Source organism: Chinchilla lanigera, unplaced genomic scaffold (assembly GCF_000276665.1).
Source record: "Chinchilla lanigera isolate Chin_1 unplaced genomic scaffold, ChiLan1.0 scaffold00002, whole genome shotgun sequence".
Classification (NCBI taxonomy): Eukaryota; Metazoa; Chordata; class Mammalia; order Rodentia; family Chinchillidae; genus Chinchilla; species Chinchilla lanigera.
The window spans coordinates 48,389,565-48,409,690 of record NW_004955403.1 but is presented as its reverse complement, the minus strand read 5'-3'; the positions used below and the strand labels follow the sequence as shown (position 1 = coordinate 48,409,690).

The 20,126-nt window shown below is 40.3% G+C and overlaps 1 protein-coding gene across 4 annotated transcripts in view; it reads right to left on the bottom strand.

Annotated features, from left to right (window-relative positions):
• Cdca2 (cell division cycle associated 2) overlaps positions 1-20,126 on the bottom strand; it is a 42,855-nt gene that overhangs the window by 7,440 nt on the left and 15,289 nt on the right. For all 4 annotated transcript variants that reach the window (XM_005373714.2, XM_005373715.2, XM_005373713.2 and 1 more), the window contains 6 exons: positions 19,035-19,246; positions 16,622-16,706; positions 15,694-15,944; positions 12,921-12,996; positions 11,772-11,860; positions 10,579-10,716 (listed from right to left, as the gene is read on the bottom strand). In XM_005373714.2, the coding sequence (XP_005373771.1) occupies positions 10,579-10,716; positions 11,772-11,860; positions 12,921-12,996; positions 15,694-15,944; positions 16,622-16,706; positions 19,035-19,246 (851 nt within the window). The remainder of the gene's footprint in view (positions 1-10,578; positions 10,717-11,771; positions 11,861-12,920; positions 12,997-15,693; positions 15,945-16,621; positions 16,707-19,034; positions 19,247-20,126) is intronic.

Sequence of the window (20,126 nt, the reverse complement as noted above, 5' to 3'; positions counted from 1 at the left end):
AAAAAAAAAAAAAAAATTATTCAAGTGCATGGCAACCAATCAAGTTTACAGGAAGGCTTAAAATAATAAAGCACACACTTCCCTATCCCTGATGTTGGCTTACACATTTACTGGCCATTTTCACTTCTTTTTTTTCGTTTTGTTTTTTTGAGACAAGGTCTCACTATGCAGTTTAGGCTGACCTTGAACTCACTATGTAGCCCAGCCTGGCCTCACACTCATGGCAATTCTCCTGCCTCGGCCTCCCAAGAGCTGGGATTATTGGCATGTGCCACCATGCCTGGTTCAATTTTAGTTCTTGTGACCAGCTCCCTCTGTCCAAATACCTGCTGTATTTCTGACTTTTTATAATGGAAAATCTCAAACACCCTAAATGTAGACAACAGTAAAAGTACTGAGCCCCATGTACCCGTTATTAATTTAAACTTTCCTTACTTTTTAAAACTGTGAGCTTCCACAGTTACCTACTAGGTCATATTTACGTTGCAATGCCCCGCATCTCTTATCAAATCACTCCTCTCTGGTCCAGCCCCCTCAAACAGTCTGTGCCCCTTAACACGAGTATGCCAGTGCCCTTCAGCTTCCAACCCCATACTCTGGTCTAGAAGACCCAGGCTCACTTTCTGCGCCTGCAGTGGTGACACGGAAAAGAGCCCTTTCATTATGGGACCCTGGTTTCCTTTAACTGGCAGAGAGCAGTGCTGCCTCCGGGACCAGCATAGCTTGTTCCCTCTACGTCTTACCAGTGGGCAGACCTTTTAAGTGGAAAACGGCATAATGCATTCATACTGATAATTCCGAAGCAAAATTAGTCTTAAATTTAGTTAAAAAAAATTTTTTTTGTGATGCTTGAGAGATAAGGTCTTGCAGGATAATTTAGGATGGCCTGGAACACTGAACTCTCCTGCCTTCGCCTCCCAAGTGCTGGGATTACAGGAATGTGCCAGCATGCCTGCCTTGACTTAGTACAAGTTTATCTTCTGTCTCATGGTAACGTCTTCATTCTTACAGTAAAAACTTGTTTTTGCTTTATTCTAAATTGAATTCTATCAACATCAGTGTTTCATACTGCTTATGATTTCTTTGTAGTTACTGTATTTCTGTCTGTGAGATTTATCTCACTACGATAGTAGTACCTTGGTTCACGAACTCAATCCTCTACATGATTCTGGTCACAAATTGAACTGGAAAAGAATCGAATCAAATTTCTCCATAAGGTCAACATTGAACCTAAGCACTGAACCTGATTTAGTTCTCATCCATCTTGGTTTGTGACCAAGGTAGAAAGAATCAAGTCTGTGAATCGAGGTACCACATTACAGCATTCAAATTTCTGGTGGAGGCATTATGGGTTCACAAGCATTCTCTGGTTTTGAATTAATCAAAAAACCCTTTAAACCTTCAGCTGGAGGTCTATACCCAAATTTTGCTGGAAGATCATCAAATGTCTGAGATGCATTTTCAAAATTATATGCTAAAATGTCTGCTCCCACCGGTAGTAAGTTGAAGAATGCAAAGAGCTGGACAGTCAAGATGGTGTAGACTTGGGTAGCTGAAAGCATAAGCATCCCTATGGAGAGCAGCATCTCGCTGTCAAGTCACCTGGAGCGCCGGCTCCGGGACACAGGCTCGTGGCCTCAGTGCTGCGGGAGGAGACCCGAGCCTAGTTCATAACTAGCATTCAAATTTCTAGGTTTAAAAAAACCATAGTGAGGTTGGGCTACCAACATCAAACTGCAAAATGTTTCATTCTGCTTCTAATTTTCAGGGCAGTACTTTTTCCTAGTTTCAGAGTTAAGTAAAACATTTACAGAGCCAACTAAAAAACTACACACATTTAAGGAAGTCTAGTTTTCACTTATACTCATCTCTGTCCCTTCTCCCTATAACCAGTTTTTATTTGTCTTGGGCTTTATTTTCATTCAGTATTTTGTACGTGTACACAGGTGCAAATTATTTTCTGATGTTCTCTGCTTTCTTACGTAAGCGACAGTGTGCAGTTCAGCAGAAATGTACTTTCGCACAATTGTGCAGGCTACACATCTAAGATCAATGTGGTGCCCGGCTGATCCTGAGGCCTCTCTCTTGCGCTTGCACAGAGCCTCCTTGCTGTGTGCTCAGTCTTTTCCTTGTGTACATGTGTAGCTGGTGGCCCTCTGTGTCCCCGTCTTCTCCTAAGGACATCAGTCAGATTTGATTACCACCAATGACCTCATTTGAACTCAGTCACCTTTGTAGGACTGAATCTCTGAACAGTCACATTTTCAAGTACTAAGAATTAGGACTTCAAACATAGAATTGGGGTGAGAGGAAGCAATCTGGCCGATAACTGGTAGCTTACTATATTACTGCTTTATAACTTGCTTTTCTTACTTAACAGTACGTATGGAACTTTAGCTGCATAATACTTTGGGGACACATGATAGTTTATCAAAAAAGTCACATCTTACTTTTTTGGTTTTTGAAACAGGGTCTCACTAGGTAGCCCAGGCTAGCCTTGAACTCACTATGTAGCTCAGGCTGGCCTCAAACTCATGGCAATCCTCAGGCTTCAGCCTCCTGCAGTGCTGGGGTTATAGGTGTGCACCACCAGCGCTGGCTAACAAGTCATATCTTGATGGACATTTAAAAAAAAAAACTTTTGCATGGGACACATGCCAGCACTCAGGAAGGTGAAGCAGGAGGATTGCCATGAGTTCTAAACAAGCCTGGGCTATACAATGAGTTTAAGGCCAGCCTGGACTACACAGCGAGACCCTATCTCAAAAGATAAAAAACATCTTTTGCTTTACAGTGTCACAATAACGAACAATGTACATATGCTTCCCGTACTTTTGTCAGTACCTCTTTGAGACAGATTCCTACAAACAGGTATGCAGGGGCAAAGGGTAAATGAGTATTGCATTTGGCCATGCTATAACCATCCTCCTGCCAAATTCTCCCGTGTAGAGATCTGCATTACCATATCTCCAAAAGGTTTAGTTTGAAAGGTTTGTCTGTGTGCCTCCTTGACCTATGATTTCACTCAGAGTATGCTGCTAGCTTCTAGTTTTGCTAATCTAAAAGGTAAAAACGGTTCCTCCATGCACATTCCAAGTGCAGTTTTCTTATTACAATGAGCAAGTATGAACTTGTTGATGTTTAAGGCTCACTTTCATTTCAGTTTTGTAAACTTTTTGTATTTCTTGGGGATTTTTCTATAGCTATTCATTGTTTTCTCAATAATTTAGAAACCCTTTAAATATTACTGAAATTAATCCTGTGTGTTTGATAGGAGTTTAAAATACTTAAGTCTTTTTTGTCTCTGTGTAGTTTTCACGTTGTTTGGTTTAAAAAAAGGCAAATTTACCTACATCTGCCGCCAGTGGATCTAAGTTTTGAGTGCTATTTTGGAAATTTTCTCCATTCTAGGTTATGAAGGAATTCACTCTTGAGCATTCTAAGGCTACTTCTAAGTACTTTTAGAGACCTGTTGATTCCTTGTCATGAAAGATGACGCTAGTACTTCTCAAACGAAACCTTTCTGATTTTTTATTCTCATGGTTACATTTGAGCTTCTATTTCAATTTCTTTTTGCCAATTTTAAAATGTAGCTCTTGGATTTCAAATTTGTAAGATGACAGTTCTAATAGCCACAGTGCTTACCATGGACAGGCACTGCTATGCACGCACTCATTCATCAATATCCACAACCATCTTCTAATGCAAGTGCCATGAACACCACAAGCAAGCCGAGGACTTAAGAGTCTTGCCTAACTTTCCACTGGAGGACAGCGGAACATGTGATCTGGTTCCAGAGCGTGCACTTAGTATTAATACCCTTGCTTCTACCTTTTCCCTTCATTATACCTGGTTGCTAACATTCACACTGTCCTTCAGGACAACCATGTTATTAAAACTTTGTCCTTAGTTGGAAGTAAACTGTTTCTACACCCTGGTTATAGAAGCACTTTCCACTGCTCTGCCAAGTGCAAAGCTCATACTCCCTTCCTTTCCTCTGGTCCCCTTAGAGGAGACGTTTCCTACCTCCCACAACTTGCTCTCCTCTATCCTCTATGATTACTTGAAATCACACTAACATGTGCTTCATATTTGCTCCTAAACTTTTACATAAACTGTTCTTTGAAATGGCATATAGCCAGGGGTGGTGGCGCACGCCTGTAATCCCAGCACTCAGGAGGCTGAGGCAGGAGGATCCTTGTGAATTCAAGACCAGCCTAGGCTACAAAGTGAGCTCAAGGTCAACCTGAACTGCATAGCGAGACCCTGTCTCAAAGAGACAAAAAAAAAAAAAAAAGGAATGGCATATAATGGCCTTGTCTTTACATGATGCACCTTCAATTTATCAGTCACAGGTCTTTTTTCTGTTGGTAGGCCTTCCCCCAGAGCACTTTTCTGCCTTGAAATATGGATTGCCTGCTGTTCTGGAGGAGGTGACCAGCTAGCTAGTCAGTGACTTCCCTGGAATTGCTCTCTTGTATCACTAGAGCCACTCTGTCCTGATTTCTCAGGCTTGCTTCCTTATTTGGCTAGATGACCTTCTCCAGTAACATCCAAAGGAAGAATAATTTCCAGTTTATACCTACAGATGTTCCCCTAAAGCCTCATGTGATCACAGGTGGGATCTCTGGACATGACTGGATTAGCTGCACTCTCTGCTTCCTGTAGGCCATGCTATAACCATCCTCTGCCATGCTGACCTGCCCTGGAGCCACTGGACTACGGACTGAAACCTTTGTGTGGGTGTCAGGTATTGTGCTTCAGTGAGGAAGAAGAAAGTGACTAAGGCAGAGTCCCTCAGTGTCTTAACATTTGCCTTTGGTCTTAATGAAGAATTTGTCTAAGTACAGAACTGAGCTGAAATTAGACTCTCTTCCAAGCTTTAAATGTCCCGCTGAATGACCTTCCAACATTTTAGTTTCTGCTCAACCTGACACCACACTGATGAGTGCATCTTTGTAGTTAAAGTCCACTTTCATTTTTAGCTTCACGGTGACATATCCAAGTCCCGGCCTTTTCTACTGTACCACGCATTCAGCAGTCTCTTTTAACTTGAAAATTCCTTGCTTCACTTCTGAGAGGTCTTTTACTTGGATAATTTTTTTCCATTCTATTTTTTCCTTTCTCGGCAACCCTATAAAAGCGCCTACTGTGTGGTCTTCCGTGTCTCTTGGGCTCAGTCTGTCCTTTGCTCTATCTTCCAGGACACTAAATTATATGTGCACTTGATGACTCAAAGTTTTATTTTTATTCAACTATTTAGCAAACAGTGGAATGAACACATTATCCCTCTAGATCGGTTCTTCTTCACCAATGAAGAGAGATTAATTTAATAATAGTAGGTATAAAAATGCCTGACGAGTCAGCCAGCACTGCTGCTTGTCCGGATGGCCAGGGCTCGACCACAGCAAAGCAAGCTTCTTTGGTTTTCCAGTACTGCTCTTTAAAGGAGCCAGAGCAGGCCACTGAGACCTATTAAGCCATCTGAAATGTAGCGTGATGGGCTTTACCTGAGATGCAAGACCCTGGGTGCTGTTAGAGACCCACTGTGAACGCGCATCTCGCAAGATGCTGCCCTGCACAATTCTAGGCTAATGATCACACAGGGAAAGCAACAAACCCTTCTCTCTCGTCTAACCTCTCTCAGAGATTCTTTGGTATTTTGCTGTATTACTTCAGATCTGATCTTTCTACCTGGATTTTTTTCTTCATTAAATTCTGAGTTCTTCTCTTTACATTAATAATCTAATGACTCTATCAGAGTACCAATGTATTCTCTAAAGCTTGAATGTGATCAAAACATAAATAGGGACATGTGACTATCCAGAATGAAAAGGGACAGGCAGCAGGGTAAGCCACCCTAATTTCTCACCTGCGTGAATGAGAGCAAGAAAGATGGATGATCACTGAACTCCACACACTGTTCAGGGATTCCGGGACCATTTAATCCAAGCTTACCCTACATCCTGGACAGTTGCTGGGTTTGGGTACACAGTGAACCCCTTCAGCCTGCTAACATGTGCAGGCACTCAGGGCCCAGCTCAGACTGTTTTGCAGAAGCATACTGCCTTGAATTCACCATGGGAGTGTCCAAATAGGTCGCTGACAATGAGCTTGCCTTTCTTCCACAGCGTGTCCTGCTCATCAACCACCCAGACATATGGTGGGGCCCTGCGCCTTAGGAGCCCCAGGGCCCACGTGACCCAAGAGAACTGTGCCTCCGCCATTGTCACTCCAGGCTGACCAGCAAGAAATGGTGCCACTCCATGTATCTGAGCTCCTTCCTGCTGCTCATATCCAGAATGTCAGGAACAAGACAGAAAGTTTCTCAGACCCTATCCGAACCAGGACCATCCCACGCAACGCTGCTGTATTTTTTTAATTTTTAGAATTTTTCATTAGTATGTTTGTAGTATAGGCGACATTCCTTGTGGGGAATTGGTTCCTATAAACAATGCACCTTAATTCTTTTTACTTCCCCTCCTCTCTTTCCTATCTCCACATCCTCTTTCCTTTTGTCTAAGATCTATCTCCCTGTTCCCTGTTCCCTTTTATTTTGTTCTTTATTTATACTTTGGGTTTCTCACAGAAAGCATGCAATATTTAAATCTGTGCCTGTTTATTTCACGTAACATTTTTGTCACAAGGCGCATCTATTTTCCTACAAGTGACTCAAATGTACCCTTACTTGTGGCATAGCACTCCACTGTGTATATTTTCTTTGTCCATTCACATGTTGACAGACATACAGGTCATTTCCGAGATTCAGCTATTATGTTGTGCGGCTATCAATATGGGTCTCATTGTAATATGATGTCTTAATCTCTTTCAGGAAGATACTTACAAGGGGACTAGCTGCATTCAATGGAATTTTTATTAGAGGAATTTCCATATGGATTTCCAAAGTGATTGCACTGGTTTACATTCCCACCAACAATGTAGAAGGGTTCCTTTTTTCCCAGTCAGCATTTGTTACTATTTGATTTCTTAAAGATAGCTATTCTTTCTGGAATAAAATGGAATTCCAGTGTTGTTTCAATTTGCATTTTTCTAATAGCCAGAGACATTGAACATTTTTTCCTGTGTTTACTGGCCATTTGTACTTCTTTAAAGCAATGGCTATCCATTTCAGTTGTCCATTCTTTGATTGGCTCTTTTACTTTTGGGGAGCTGATTTTTTTGAGTTCTTCATTTTTTTGAGTTCTTCTAGGTATTAGTCCTTTGTCTTGAGGAGTAGTTAGCAAAATACTTTTCCCATTCTGTAGGTTGTCTCTTCGCTCTACTGGTTGTTTCCTTTGCTCTGTAGAAGCTTTTTATTTTGGTATAATCCCATGTGTTGATTCTTGATATTATTTCTTGTACAACTGGGGTTCTGTTCAGAGGGTCCTTATCTGTGTCTGTGTCTTCAATAGTGTCACCTATTTTACCTTCTGGATCTGTTCTTCACCTGGGTGGGTGTCAGTACTTTGCATATCCATCTGTGGTCCAGTATAGATGACCTGCAGGGGGCGCTCTGACCACCATCTACTTCTGCATGTTAAGGACTTTAAGGTCCACTGGCTTGGAAGGACCAGGATGGGTGATCAGCTGGGAGCCACGGGAGGTCAGGTGTAGGCCAGCAGCACTATCTCAGAGCTGTCCACCATCTCTTACATTTTCAATTTCTATAATATTTTTCTCTGTTCTTTTTTCATAGCACCCTCTTCTTTTATGCAGATATTTCCTTAAATCTGAGCATAACAGAATACATACGTATATTTCTTCCATTTCCTCAATAACCTATTTGTTCTGGGGTCCATTTTTAAACTTTACTATTAATAATAACCTTGTCTCTTTCACACTTCTTGTTCCATTCAACAGCCTCATTCTTAGTTAAAGATTGGGCATATTAGCATGGGTTTCCTCTGCATTCCAGCTGAGCCTTTTCCTGCATGAGAAGTCTACCTAGGAACCCTGAGTGGGGCAGGGCAGTTCAGGGCAGGGCCAAGTGGGAAAGGTCAAATTGTTAGGTTTTGCTTTAGGGTCAAGAGCTGGCTGTCAAAACTGTGGGACTTTCCACAGAGTGAGGCCTTAACCTAGATGACAACATCTGTTCTGAGCATCAGGGTGGGAAAAGTGGGTGGGGCATGCCAACTGCTGCAAACTGTTCCTTGTATAAGATTTCAGTTAATCGCTGCGTTTTCAGTACCATTTCTCACTCTCACCATCCAGTGTACCTGCCAATTCTGGGCCTAGAGTCTCCTGGGACTCCAACAGGCAGGCTGGTTCCCAGATCCCTCTAGTTCCCTCCTAGCACATTCTCAGCTGTAAATCTTTCCACCTCTTCTATCTGTCAACATGCTCCCATCTGCTCTGTCTTCTAGAAATTCATTGAAGGCTGTCGTCTGTTGCTTACTACCCCTCCTCATCTCACTGCTATTCTAAGTTTATTCCTCTTATGACATAAATTAGATTAATTCAGCAGGGTCCTACACAGGGTTGGAGCAATCCAATCCTCAATCTTTCCTGAACTTTCTGACCACTGATCTGGTAAGAAGAAATAGGCACGCATTATTTGTAACAGTGTTGGAGGTAAAGGAAATCAGTTTCTAATGGAATAAATTTTATGCATATCTTTGAACTTACATGTATTTGTTCAGCAAGAGGATCTTTTATCACTCTATTAAAAATGTGATCTTAAAAAGGAAACCAAGAAAATTTCCAATTTCCTCTAGATTTGATATCTTAAGGAAATCTTTGCTATCCAAGTGTGAGAAATAGTCACTTTTATTTCATGGAGAAGGGAAATCTATGGAATGTTGTATATGTGGTGAGATTGATGGGTTTATTTGGAAATGTTGATGGTGAAGTGCTTAAGGATGGTTTCAGAGGCGATGTCAAGTAGGCTGCTGAATCAGGAAGATGTGATCTTCAAAACTGGTCATTAACCATAACACATATGACATCACACAGAAAATACGTAATTTTTTAAAAAAAAGAGAATGCTAAGGAATACAAACAGTAAAGGATGGGCAAAAGAAGTTAACTTTTAAAAGACTATAAAGGAGTGACTGATATGGTGAACTGCTGCTGAGATATCAAGTGAGAGCAGGGCTGAAGAGTATACATGAATTTTAGTAATGAAATTACTCGAGGCATTGAAAAAATAATTAAAGGAAAAAATAGTAGTGAAAAACTTCAGATGCTATCTGAAACCACGACTCCACTGTAGTGCTGCCCTCCCCACCTGTGCACGTCTCTCCAGTGGTGAGATTAGATGGTAGAGGGAATAATGAATTCAGAGCTGACATTCTGCTAGTTGTCTGAGAATGGAATGAAAAGGATATGCAGAAATAAGATTACGGAAGAGTTGTGAAAACAGCTCATGTAGTTTAGGATAAAGAAACATGTAATTAAGAGGTAGAGTATTTGAAAGCTTGAGAGTATTCAGAGGGGCCAGATGACTGTGGTCCCTGGGTGGAGAGGGTAGAGGAACAGGGTTAAGGTGCTGGATGGGCTAAGCACACGGACAGCAAAGGCATCTGAGATGACTGCAGGCCGTGAGGAAGGCTGGGAGTTGGTTTCTGATTTTTTCCTCAGATATACAGAAGTGATGCTACCGTAAGAAGTCGGCAAGCAGCAGATAGTGCATTCGTCCTTACCTGAGAAATCGGGACATCCACGGGCACTGCGGCCCTCAACAATCAAAGGGGAAGTTCAGGAAGAAAGGGCTAAAGGCCTCCCTAGGGCAGGGCTAGTGTTGCCAGGCAAGGGCTAGCGCAGCTGCCCACTCTAGAGGAGCTGCAAGTGCAGGAGGCAGATACAGCTTCACTGTACACAGCCTTTCACGGAACACTGGATCTGCGCTGATTATTCCAACTAGTTGTGACCATTATTTTGTTACCCTCACAACTAACAGGCAAAGTTTGACAACTACTGCGCTGGACAAACTGCAAGGGGTGTGGCACATGCCGAGAGAACTGGAAAAGGTCATGAAGTGAAAACAGACCGGCCTTTGCTGGGAAGTCCCTATCACTCAAGACAGGGACAAGAGACAAGCCTGAAAAAGAAGGTGATGTGAAGCCTGCCAGACAGGGCAGCTGCCTTGTGTAAAGATAGGTCCACGGCCCACACTCAGTAACACAGCTCGAGGGCAACTGGTGAAAACACCCGTGCAGTGTGCCCTGACACGGTACTCTTTCTGGGATCATAAACATTAGCAGTAAAGTTACGTTATGTCACTTGGCAGTTATTCTATGTCATTTCTGTCTATTAAAGCTTTTAAAGGGAAAAAAAAGGTAGGATTCCCATTGGATGAAAGATTACATTAGACGCAAACATGAGAAACCATTTCATATTTGAGTACCTATTATTTATTGTGCAGGATGAGGCACACAAAGGCGAGGCAGATGCAATTTTGTCCTTCACAGGACTAAGAGCTGAAGATAAATCTTTTAACGCCCCTTCTAGATTCCTGAGTAAGATAATTTTAGTAATCTTGGTCCAATGTGAATGGGAAAAAATTTGTTTCCTGTTTTCTTTATCACACAATGAAAAAATACATGAAAGCTCATGCATTATCTTTAAAAATACACTCACCTGTTTCTTTTTAGGAACTGCTCTGTTTGTGCATTTGGTCTCCTGAGATTTTCTCCTATTAATTTTCTTTTCTTTACAAGGCTGAGCTTCTGCATTATATAAGCTGCACACATTCTCTTCTGTAAAGGTGGCCAACCTCTGCGATGAAAATTTAAGGGTAAGGATCCACAAAGCGCAAGCAATCACAATTGAACGTACAGCTCTCACTTCTGATGTGTTCCCTACAATGATCTACCATTTCACATCCTGTTACTTCTTAATCCACTAATTCCATTAGAGGTGTTTCAACCAAAATTCAAACAAGGGAAATGCTATTTACCAATTTGTAAATCTATAAAACAGATGCAGAAGCAAATGGATACTACCCAATTATATTAGAAAGAAAAAACAACTAGTTGACTTACTAATTTATCAAATATTTATGTAGAACAAACAATTTAGCACCCCACTATTCTTGGGTTATAGGAAGGAAAATCATGAAAGTCAAGAAAATCATGAATCTAGGTTTGATTTGGGTTTATAAACAATCGTATCAGCTAAAAGTCCTACAATCACGTATGTTTATGTACTATGATCACAGACAAAAATCCAATGTTATCGAATTTAATAAAATACCAAAAGACATGCATTCCCAGCTAAAACAAACAGTTCAAAGCACAGTTTAATACATTCATGGCGGGCATAATTTGCATGTCTCACTGCTGGGCAAGTTGAATCGCTGATGGTACGTGCATGACTGTTCCATTTTGCAGGTTTTTTTTTTTTATTAATTTTGTTAGTAAAAAGACCATTACAGGTGATCACATTCTTTTGTACCACCAGTGATACTAGCCACCATTCATGTACCAGCTGTGGTTCAATCAGGAAGGAAGGTGTTAAGAAAGGATTGGTTGTATTCACGTCATTTGGGGGCTCCAACATGCTGATCTCTACATTCATCTCAACAGAATACTTAAAAGATCACAGATATCAAACAAACTTTTCAAACAGATTACCACCTTCTACATTAACACAAATCTGAACGCATCTTCTTTTAATGGATCTTCCTTTTAACAGAGTTAAAATCAAATCAGTAAAACAAAATTCTGTTAGGATAAGGTTTAAATTCTTAATGACATTGATCAAACCAAAATTTTATCTATTATAATTTGATCATGAAAATGGAAAAAATTCGATGCGATATAAACACTTACATTTCTTCTGTTAGAAGTCCGTGTTGGTTTACCAACTTTACAGGAGGAAATCTTCTTGTGGTTATTTGAAGAACTAAAAGTACCACTACCTGATAAACAAGAAATAGGCAAAATCAGGTGCCTAACCCAAACCTTAATGTACATCATCATCTGAAAAATACTGGAAGGTTTTTTGATACTTACTTTTGCTTTTAATATATTTGAACATAAATACTTAAGAAGAGTGTTAAGCTTTGAAATCTAAAAATGTTTTTAGAAAACTGAGTTTACTAAATATTGAGAAACTTTCACAATTTTCCAAGGGGACCACTTAACACAGTATCATCCTAACAGACTAACTCATATTACGATACATGTATACATAAATCAAACTACAATAAATGCATGTATTTTTGGAAGCTTGTTAATTCCAAATTACATTTTATCAAATGAAACTGCAATAAGGGCATGCACTAAGATAATCATAAAAATATTTAAAGTTTTGTAAAGTTTCAGTACATTTTAATTTGACTGCTTTGTATGGTATAAATGAAACATAGTATAAGGAAGGAATTTAAGACCAGACTTCACAGTGTAATAGACCATGGTTCACATTTTGGCTCTAGCTTGGGTTCTGCGCTCTAACCTTGGCTGTGGCAGCCAAAAAGCCATTTACCCCAGGGAAAGTACATGAACTTTAAAAACTCCATCCCAAGAGCCTATCCCACGACATTTGCCAGCTAAGTCTGTCAGGAAAGCTAGGAGAAGAAATTTCTGTTGTCTTGTCATGATCATAAAAGGCAGAGTCTTTGGGAAGTACATATGCCAAAAATGTGACAATGCTGATGAAAATCTTTGAATGTTTAAGCAGGACCCTTACAATCCAAATCATTTCAGTTGTACAAATTGTGGTTACGATCTTATCACTGATAGGAGCTGAGAGACCAACAGCACTGCTTATGGCAATCTGAAACAGGGGTAGCCTTCTAAGGAGACTCTAAGTGATGCAGAATGGAAAATGATGCATAAGCAACTTCTCACAAGCTTTTCTACATTACAGTGACAGGTTTGTAAACCAGCCACACTGTATTGCTATACTAATGACTTAAAAACAAAATAGCCATTAAGTTTCCCATACTGAAAAAGACATAATATAAACAAAAGCTATACCTGAAAGAGTCTCAGAGATTGAAGATTTAATAGGACTCAGAACCGCAAATGATATCTGAAGTGGTTCTATGTTTTCCTAAATAAAGGAAAGTGCAGAAATTAAATATTCTTAAATTCAGTTATCATACAAATAATGTGCCCCAAAGAAAGAATGATAAAGACTTGTTTTTGTAGGGGAATTATAACAAAGAAAGATGAGAAATCAACAAAAGATTTAAAAGTCACAGCAAAACAAAGATACTAGATATACCTTATAAAACTGACCAATCATCTTTATAATGAAACCATGTTTAACAACTACCATCAACCAAAATAAAAGTAAATTTTCTACTAAAAAGCAAAAGTAATCATAATGATCTTAGTTACTTCCTGATTTATTTAAAAACCTGTATCTTAACTCCTACAAAAAATACAAAGTTCATTATTAAGCACGAGTTCACATGACAATATTATTCAGGGAACTTCAGAATAAAAGCCAATATTAACACAGTTACCTAACCTTTCCCACACCATTGTCAGTAAGATAGCTATTGATCCTTCATAGATGAAACCTGTCAGAAGTTCCCTTTTGTCACCAGTTTGCTTCTGAGTGTTTTTAACCCAGAAATGGGTGCTAGATTTTGTCAAATGCTTCCTGCACAACTATGCGACAATCGTATTGTTGCATTAGTCTGTTAACACGGCAAACTATACTATTTTGCAAACATTAGCTAACCTTCCCTCCCTGGGTTAAATCTCACATGACTACGCTAAAATTACCTTTTCATACAGTTCTATGTTCATGAGGATGCTGCACTGAAATTTTCTTGTAATTACTGATTTTAGTTGCAGGTTAATGGAGATATCAAGGAATTTGGAAATATTTCAGACACCTCAATTTTTGGAAGAGTACGTGTACAATTCTAACCTAACTTGATTAAATGTTTGGTGGTATTTATCAGTGAAAATTACCTAGAGTTTTCTGTATGGGAAAGTGTGAGTGGTGATTTAAATTTCTTTAGTCAGTATGAAGGCTATTGAGTTTTGGTAGTTTATATCTTTCAAGGAATATGTTTTGTTTATATATGTTGTTAAGTTTATTAGCGTAAGTTATAGTATTTACTTATTCCCACTTAGTATTTGTTAGGTTATATACTTACGTTACTTTTCACCCTGTGGATATTGGTAATTTTTCTCTCCCTTTTCCTCATCAGTCAGATTAGAGCTTTACCAGTAATTTTTTAAAGCACATTTTTTTCCATCTCAGAGAATACACGAATTTCTACAGTACTTCAATTGAAAGATGATGGCTTTTTACAGTTGGGGAGAGGACACTAACTGGTTGTGGGGTCCCAAAGCAATGGGAAGCTGGAGAGAAAAAGCTACAAAGAATGGCTTTCACCCCAGATAGCTCACTTGAGATGTTAGTAAGAATTGCCTCCTCAGTATTCTATAGCCATGATGAGGAGGAGGCCAAGGAGAAAAAACAAAGAGACTAAGAAAAAGCAGCTGCTTTTGCTGCACCACTAAGAGAAACAGATCCCAGGTCTGATTCCCGGGGCTCCAAGAAGAACTCGACAACTGCATTCATCTGCTACCACTGTTAAAAGCCAGGCTACCTCAAGAGGAACTGCCCTAAGAGGCCCCATGGGACATGCCCTGCATGCAAAGGAGACCACTGGAGATTGGTCTGCCCTCTGAGGTGGAGGCCCCAGAGCTCAGACCCATGCTACCAGTTAGTCCAACAGGAATGAGAGGGCTTGGGGCATGCTCTGCCTTCTCCCTCTGGCCAGACCGTCATCTCCATCGAGGAGTCCTGGGTAATCATGACTATGGAGGAACAAGAAAACAGCCTGTTACTAGACACAGGTGCAAGTCTCTTGGTCCTTCTTTTCAATCCTGGCCTTCCTTCCAGCCATCATACCTCAGTGAAAGGAGTCACTGGTGAGGAGGTAATATGCTATTTTTGACAACCATTAGGCTGTAACTACTTATTAGATCCTTCTTGCATATCTCTGTCTTCCTGAGAAACCACTTTGAAGATACCACCACGTATTACAGCAGCCATTGATATTTTCCTACTAATCTATCCATAACTGTGTTAAGTTTGTATTGTTCCTATCCTATTTCATAATGTATGTTTATTATTATGTGTTTTCTACAACAACCATTGAGAATAGTTAATGATTTTTCAATAGGTCACTCATGTATAGCTCTATTTATTTTCTTTAGAAGCCACTTTGAAGATACCAAAGTATAGCACAACAACTCTTGATAATCTCCTACCTCTTTTGTCTTTAACTCACTATTATTTGTCTATTTGTTTTCCTGAGAAACTATTTTGTAGATAATAATATGTAAAACGATAACCATTGATAATTTCCTACCATTTTGTCTGTAATTTGCTAAGTCCCCCCATTATTATGTTATCCTTCTTTTATTCTTTAAAATAAAAAATAAAAATTTAAAAAAAAAAAAAGATGATGGCTTTTTTATATTTTCATGTCTCTAAAATCTGAGTATATATTACAATTCATAAAGGTGTTTAATTTTCAGCATGTTTTCTTAACAATACATAGAACGAAGTTTCATGAAATATGCTACATACAAGGAGTCATGGAAGTATTGCGTGAAATAGGGAGAAGTGGTAAAAACCTATACAGAAAGTAGAATTTCTTAATATATGGCATTTCCTTTGGTTCCTCTCATGATTTCAAAACGTCATCACTGCTCTTGAGAACAGGTAAAGCCTGATGAAAACGTAAGCCAGCTTGTTCCAGGCTTTTCCACTTACAAGATTCTCTCCTTTGTCATCAAAATCTGGTTGAGGCAAGTACTCAGGAACAGGAACTGGTGACTGCTCTGGCAGCTGGGGACTGAGCCCACTTAAGTCCCTTTGACGGGCAGGTGTTCCTCCTTTACGCAACGGGGTGTTAGCTGGCAAAGACTCATCGAACACTTCTGGGCTTAGCTCCTCTCCAAAAGTAACTCTCTTCCTCTTCCTCATATTTAGCAAAGCAGGTACTTTATAATTTTCCTCATCTTCTATAGAGAATAAACAGGAATTATTTTTTTAAAAGCCATGGTGTATTTATCTAAAGAGTGTAAACTAAAATCTTTTAAAGTGATATACTATGGTATTATTTGTAAAATAAAAAAACATAGTCTGTAGAGCAAATTCAAACTGGGAAAGAGAAGGAAATTTCCACCTAAAAGATGACATAGACTTTGAAGTAAAATTTTGCAGAAATATCTCCAACCTTGAACAGTTCTACAGTTAAGTAAAGAATGGGTAAGGGAAACAGACCAAACTTTTTTTGTTTTTTGGTGCTGGGAACGGAACCCAGGGGCTCATGCATGTCAGGCAAGTAAGTGCTGAGCCGCTCCCCAGACCGTACACGTGGTGGTGAGCCTATGGCACACACGCCACACCTGGTATACAGAGCCCTCCCCGTTGGCACACGAGCCAAGCCAGCCCAGCAGCCAAGCCTTGGACATTTAGGTTTAATTGCAGGGTTGGCACTTTTGTGATAAAGAAGTGGGTTTGGGGTTGCAGTTTGGGCACTCAGTGTCAATTCTGAGGTTCTCCAAAGAGATTCTACCCCCTCCACTGTAATTGCCTGAAGATCAAAGCATTAGCAGACCACTGAAAATCTGGTATACCACGTTTTACTACAAGAAAATGCTATCCTCAGGCTTAAAAGTACATATAAATTTCTTACCAGCTTTTTGTTCTTTGTGACAGTTTAAAAGATCAGAAGCTAAGCTTGGAGGCATTCCATCATCACAGAGGTTATTTTGGTGTTCCTAAACATCAGTGAATAATTTTACATATTACACACAGATATAAGGGTGGCAATTCTGAATTGTTTCAGCAAAGGGCAGAAACTGTAGCACTAAAGATTATCTTTATTTTCAAAACTGTTCTGGCTTAAAGCACCACAATATTAGGCACAAATAAAAGCTAGGTTCTCTAAATATTACTTTAGTAAATAGTATTTCAGGCCAAAATTGAATAACAAAAATCCATAAATGTGGGTTAAATTCATTCTGCCTTTGATCTAGCAAGTGAAGTTAAGAAAAATACCGGTGCCTAGGGTTACAGTGTACTACAATTGGTGTCAGATGAGGTAGGCGATTATAAATGACCTGAAGTATAAAAATCACACTAAAATGAGAAGAAACCAAATAGGTAAAAGATATAATAGGATGCTGTCTCTTTTTTTTTTTTTTTGGTTTTTCTCCGGTACCGGGAACCGAACTCACGACCTTGCGCTTGCCAGGCAGGCGCTTTTGCCGCTGAGCTAAATCCCCAGCCCCGATGCTGTCTCTTTTGAATGTGGGATGTACACCTTTGATAAGTGTTTAAATTTCCTGCTTACCTTACCATATTCTTGAGGAAGAAACAGGAAAAAAGTTAGCTTTTGTCCCTGCGTATTTACGTAAATTAAGATTATAGGGGCAAGTTAGAAAGCAAGAGATATTGCAAGCCCTGAAGACAGGGCTCGCCCCAGGAGAGCCACTGGAGCCCAGCAGAGGACAACAGCCAGGGGACAGGATTAAAGGCCCCTCCTAGGCACCACCAACTTGTCCAGTCTCATCTGAAAATCCTGCCCAGTCCTTGTTCTCAAGGGCTGCTCGTTTTGCGCACTACCCCACCCCAGTAACAGCAGCTGCTCTAAGAATATCTGCTCCAAACCATCCTTCACTTGCTGTTTTTCCCAAGTCAGTTCTTCCTCACCAAGAAAACAAAGACACGAACACATACTGGGAAATACCCTAACTCATATGACAGTTCATGGTTGCTCTTAGATTTATTTTTAATTAAAATCACCACAAAAGTTAGCAAAGAACTTGAATTTTGTCAGCCAACCAATTTGGGTCAACTTAGTAAAAGAAAAATTAAAAAAAAAAAATCATCAGTTTTAAACAAAATCCTGTTATTCTAGCACTTCATGTTTGCTGTATCATATTGTTATTATTTGTAAAAAAAAAAAAAAAGCTATACTGATAATAAGCAAGAGGTATTTAGGAAAAGATAAAATATGAGTAGGTACTGCTATTAGAAATTCTGATCACAGGCCAGAGATATAGTTCAGTGGCACAAGCACCTGCCTGGCAAGTGCAAGGTCCTGAGTTTGATTCTCGGTACCAAAAAAAAAAAAAAAAGAAATTCCGATCACTTCTCAGCTAAAACAGGTGTTGAAACATTTAAAATAGCAATTGATCGTCAGCTCTCCAGATGGGTAGAAGGTACTCCATTGTGATTGAGAGACAGCTTTGTATACACAGTTCCATGCTAAAATTAACGCTAGGGTTTAAAAACAGGATCTGTATTTCTGATGTGCCTCACACTGGCGTGAACGTCATCCTATTGTCCTATTCCATGCTCCAAGTGTTCTATAAGACACGTATTAATAGTAGCCTTTTACACACAGGGAAACAAAGGCACAGAAAGGTTAACCTGCCCAGCTATTAAATTTCCAAGTCAAGACTTAAAACCAGGCCCTCTGCTCCAGTCTCTCTACTGCACCCTGCACGAACTCAAGTCTGGTAGAACTGAACAGCCTACCTGGCGGAACCGTACAAACTAAGCCTAAGAGCAAGTCAAAGGGGCCAACACTTTTCTGGGAGACCTGCTGCCGCATATACGCCAGAAGGACAGATGGCAGCTGTCCAATAGATGCTACCAACTTTCCATTAGCCACCTCTTTTCTCCTATCAGCTCAGCTGGGACCAAAAAGCTTGGTTGTAAGAAGTATTAAGACCAAATATTTTGTATGGACTGACGGGTAATTGACTGACACATTATTATGAGTAACTAGTATCACTATATAGTCATATGAAATTACTGATATATAATTCTGTCAATGTAAAGGATCATTATAATTAAGATAAGCCTCTTTAACCTACTTACATTAAATTCTCCATTCTGTGTACCACACTTAAAAAAAGAGAAAGTAATTTCACAAATTTCACAAATTTCACACAGTGCTATGACAAAAGTAGAGGAAAAAATTGAGGGTAAAAGATTTCTCTTTATGCCAGATGATATAAATGCTAGCTCAGAGGTACTGCTTTGAAGCAAAATGAAGTTTTATTCATTTGTTTTAGGTACTGCAACTCTTTTCTCACCTCTAAGCTCTCCAGAGACAGTTTCGCCCAAGGCTTCTTCAATACCGAACGGAGGACAAAGGTCTCGGTGGGTGCAACTTCCCTCCCGCACACAGGAGCAGCTGGTGACCCGCCCTCGGGGGCTGCAGCCAGGCTCACTCCTGTCATCAGTGCGTCAAGCGGAACAGCATCGCTGGACCCTGTGCCCTGCATCCGATCTGCAACCTCCAGTCCTTCAAGATGAACATGAGAATGTGAGGCTGAAGATGCCCAAATGCATTTGTTCTGGGCCAAAAATACTTGCTGTATTTGCAAAGATAATAGTACCCTATTAAGAAATCCAACCCTAATACATGCGACCCAGAGTAACATCTGGGATCCTGCTTAGAATAGAAGAAGGAGGCAGAGAAGTGGCATTCACCGTTGTTTTTATTGGGGTAAATGTAAGGAAGAAATGTTGACTCCCACAGAGACCTAGGCTACAGGCTGCAGAAAAGTACGAATGAGCTCTATGGCTCGCGTGTTTATCCTCATGACACCAATTAGTTACACCACAAAACTTAACCTCAGCCCAACAACGAATGATGAGCAATTTTGCTACTGATGTTCAACATGCAAAGGTGGTGGAAACGAGAGAGGGGCATAAAGGGAAAGGCGATCAAACCAAACCAGAGCTGACCTGCCACACACAAGGGTTCTGCGTCAGCAAATGCAGGGGCGTCCAGTTAAACTGCAATTCTATGTGTATGAACTCAAGACTCTAAAAGCACCGTGATATGCTTACACGAAAAATCACGGTTCACAAGGAATAACTGTAAATAGCAAACTTTTTCAAAGCAGAAGGGAGGGAGTGTGGGAAACATGATGGGAAAGAGGAGGTGTAAGAGTGTGAAGTGTCAAAGGAACAGCAGGGCGGAAAGCAGCACTGAGCCGTGGGAGGGAGGCTGGTCAGGACTGCAGTCCTTACTCCCAGCAGCTCTGCAGCAGGTACACGGGTGGCTGTACTGGGCTTCCAGTTGGACGGGTGGAAGGGAGGAAGTGGGAGTAGCCAGGAAGCAAAGGGAGGCATCATGACGGCCTCCTTTCTAAGGTTCCCCTAACAAAGGACATTCT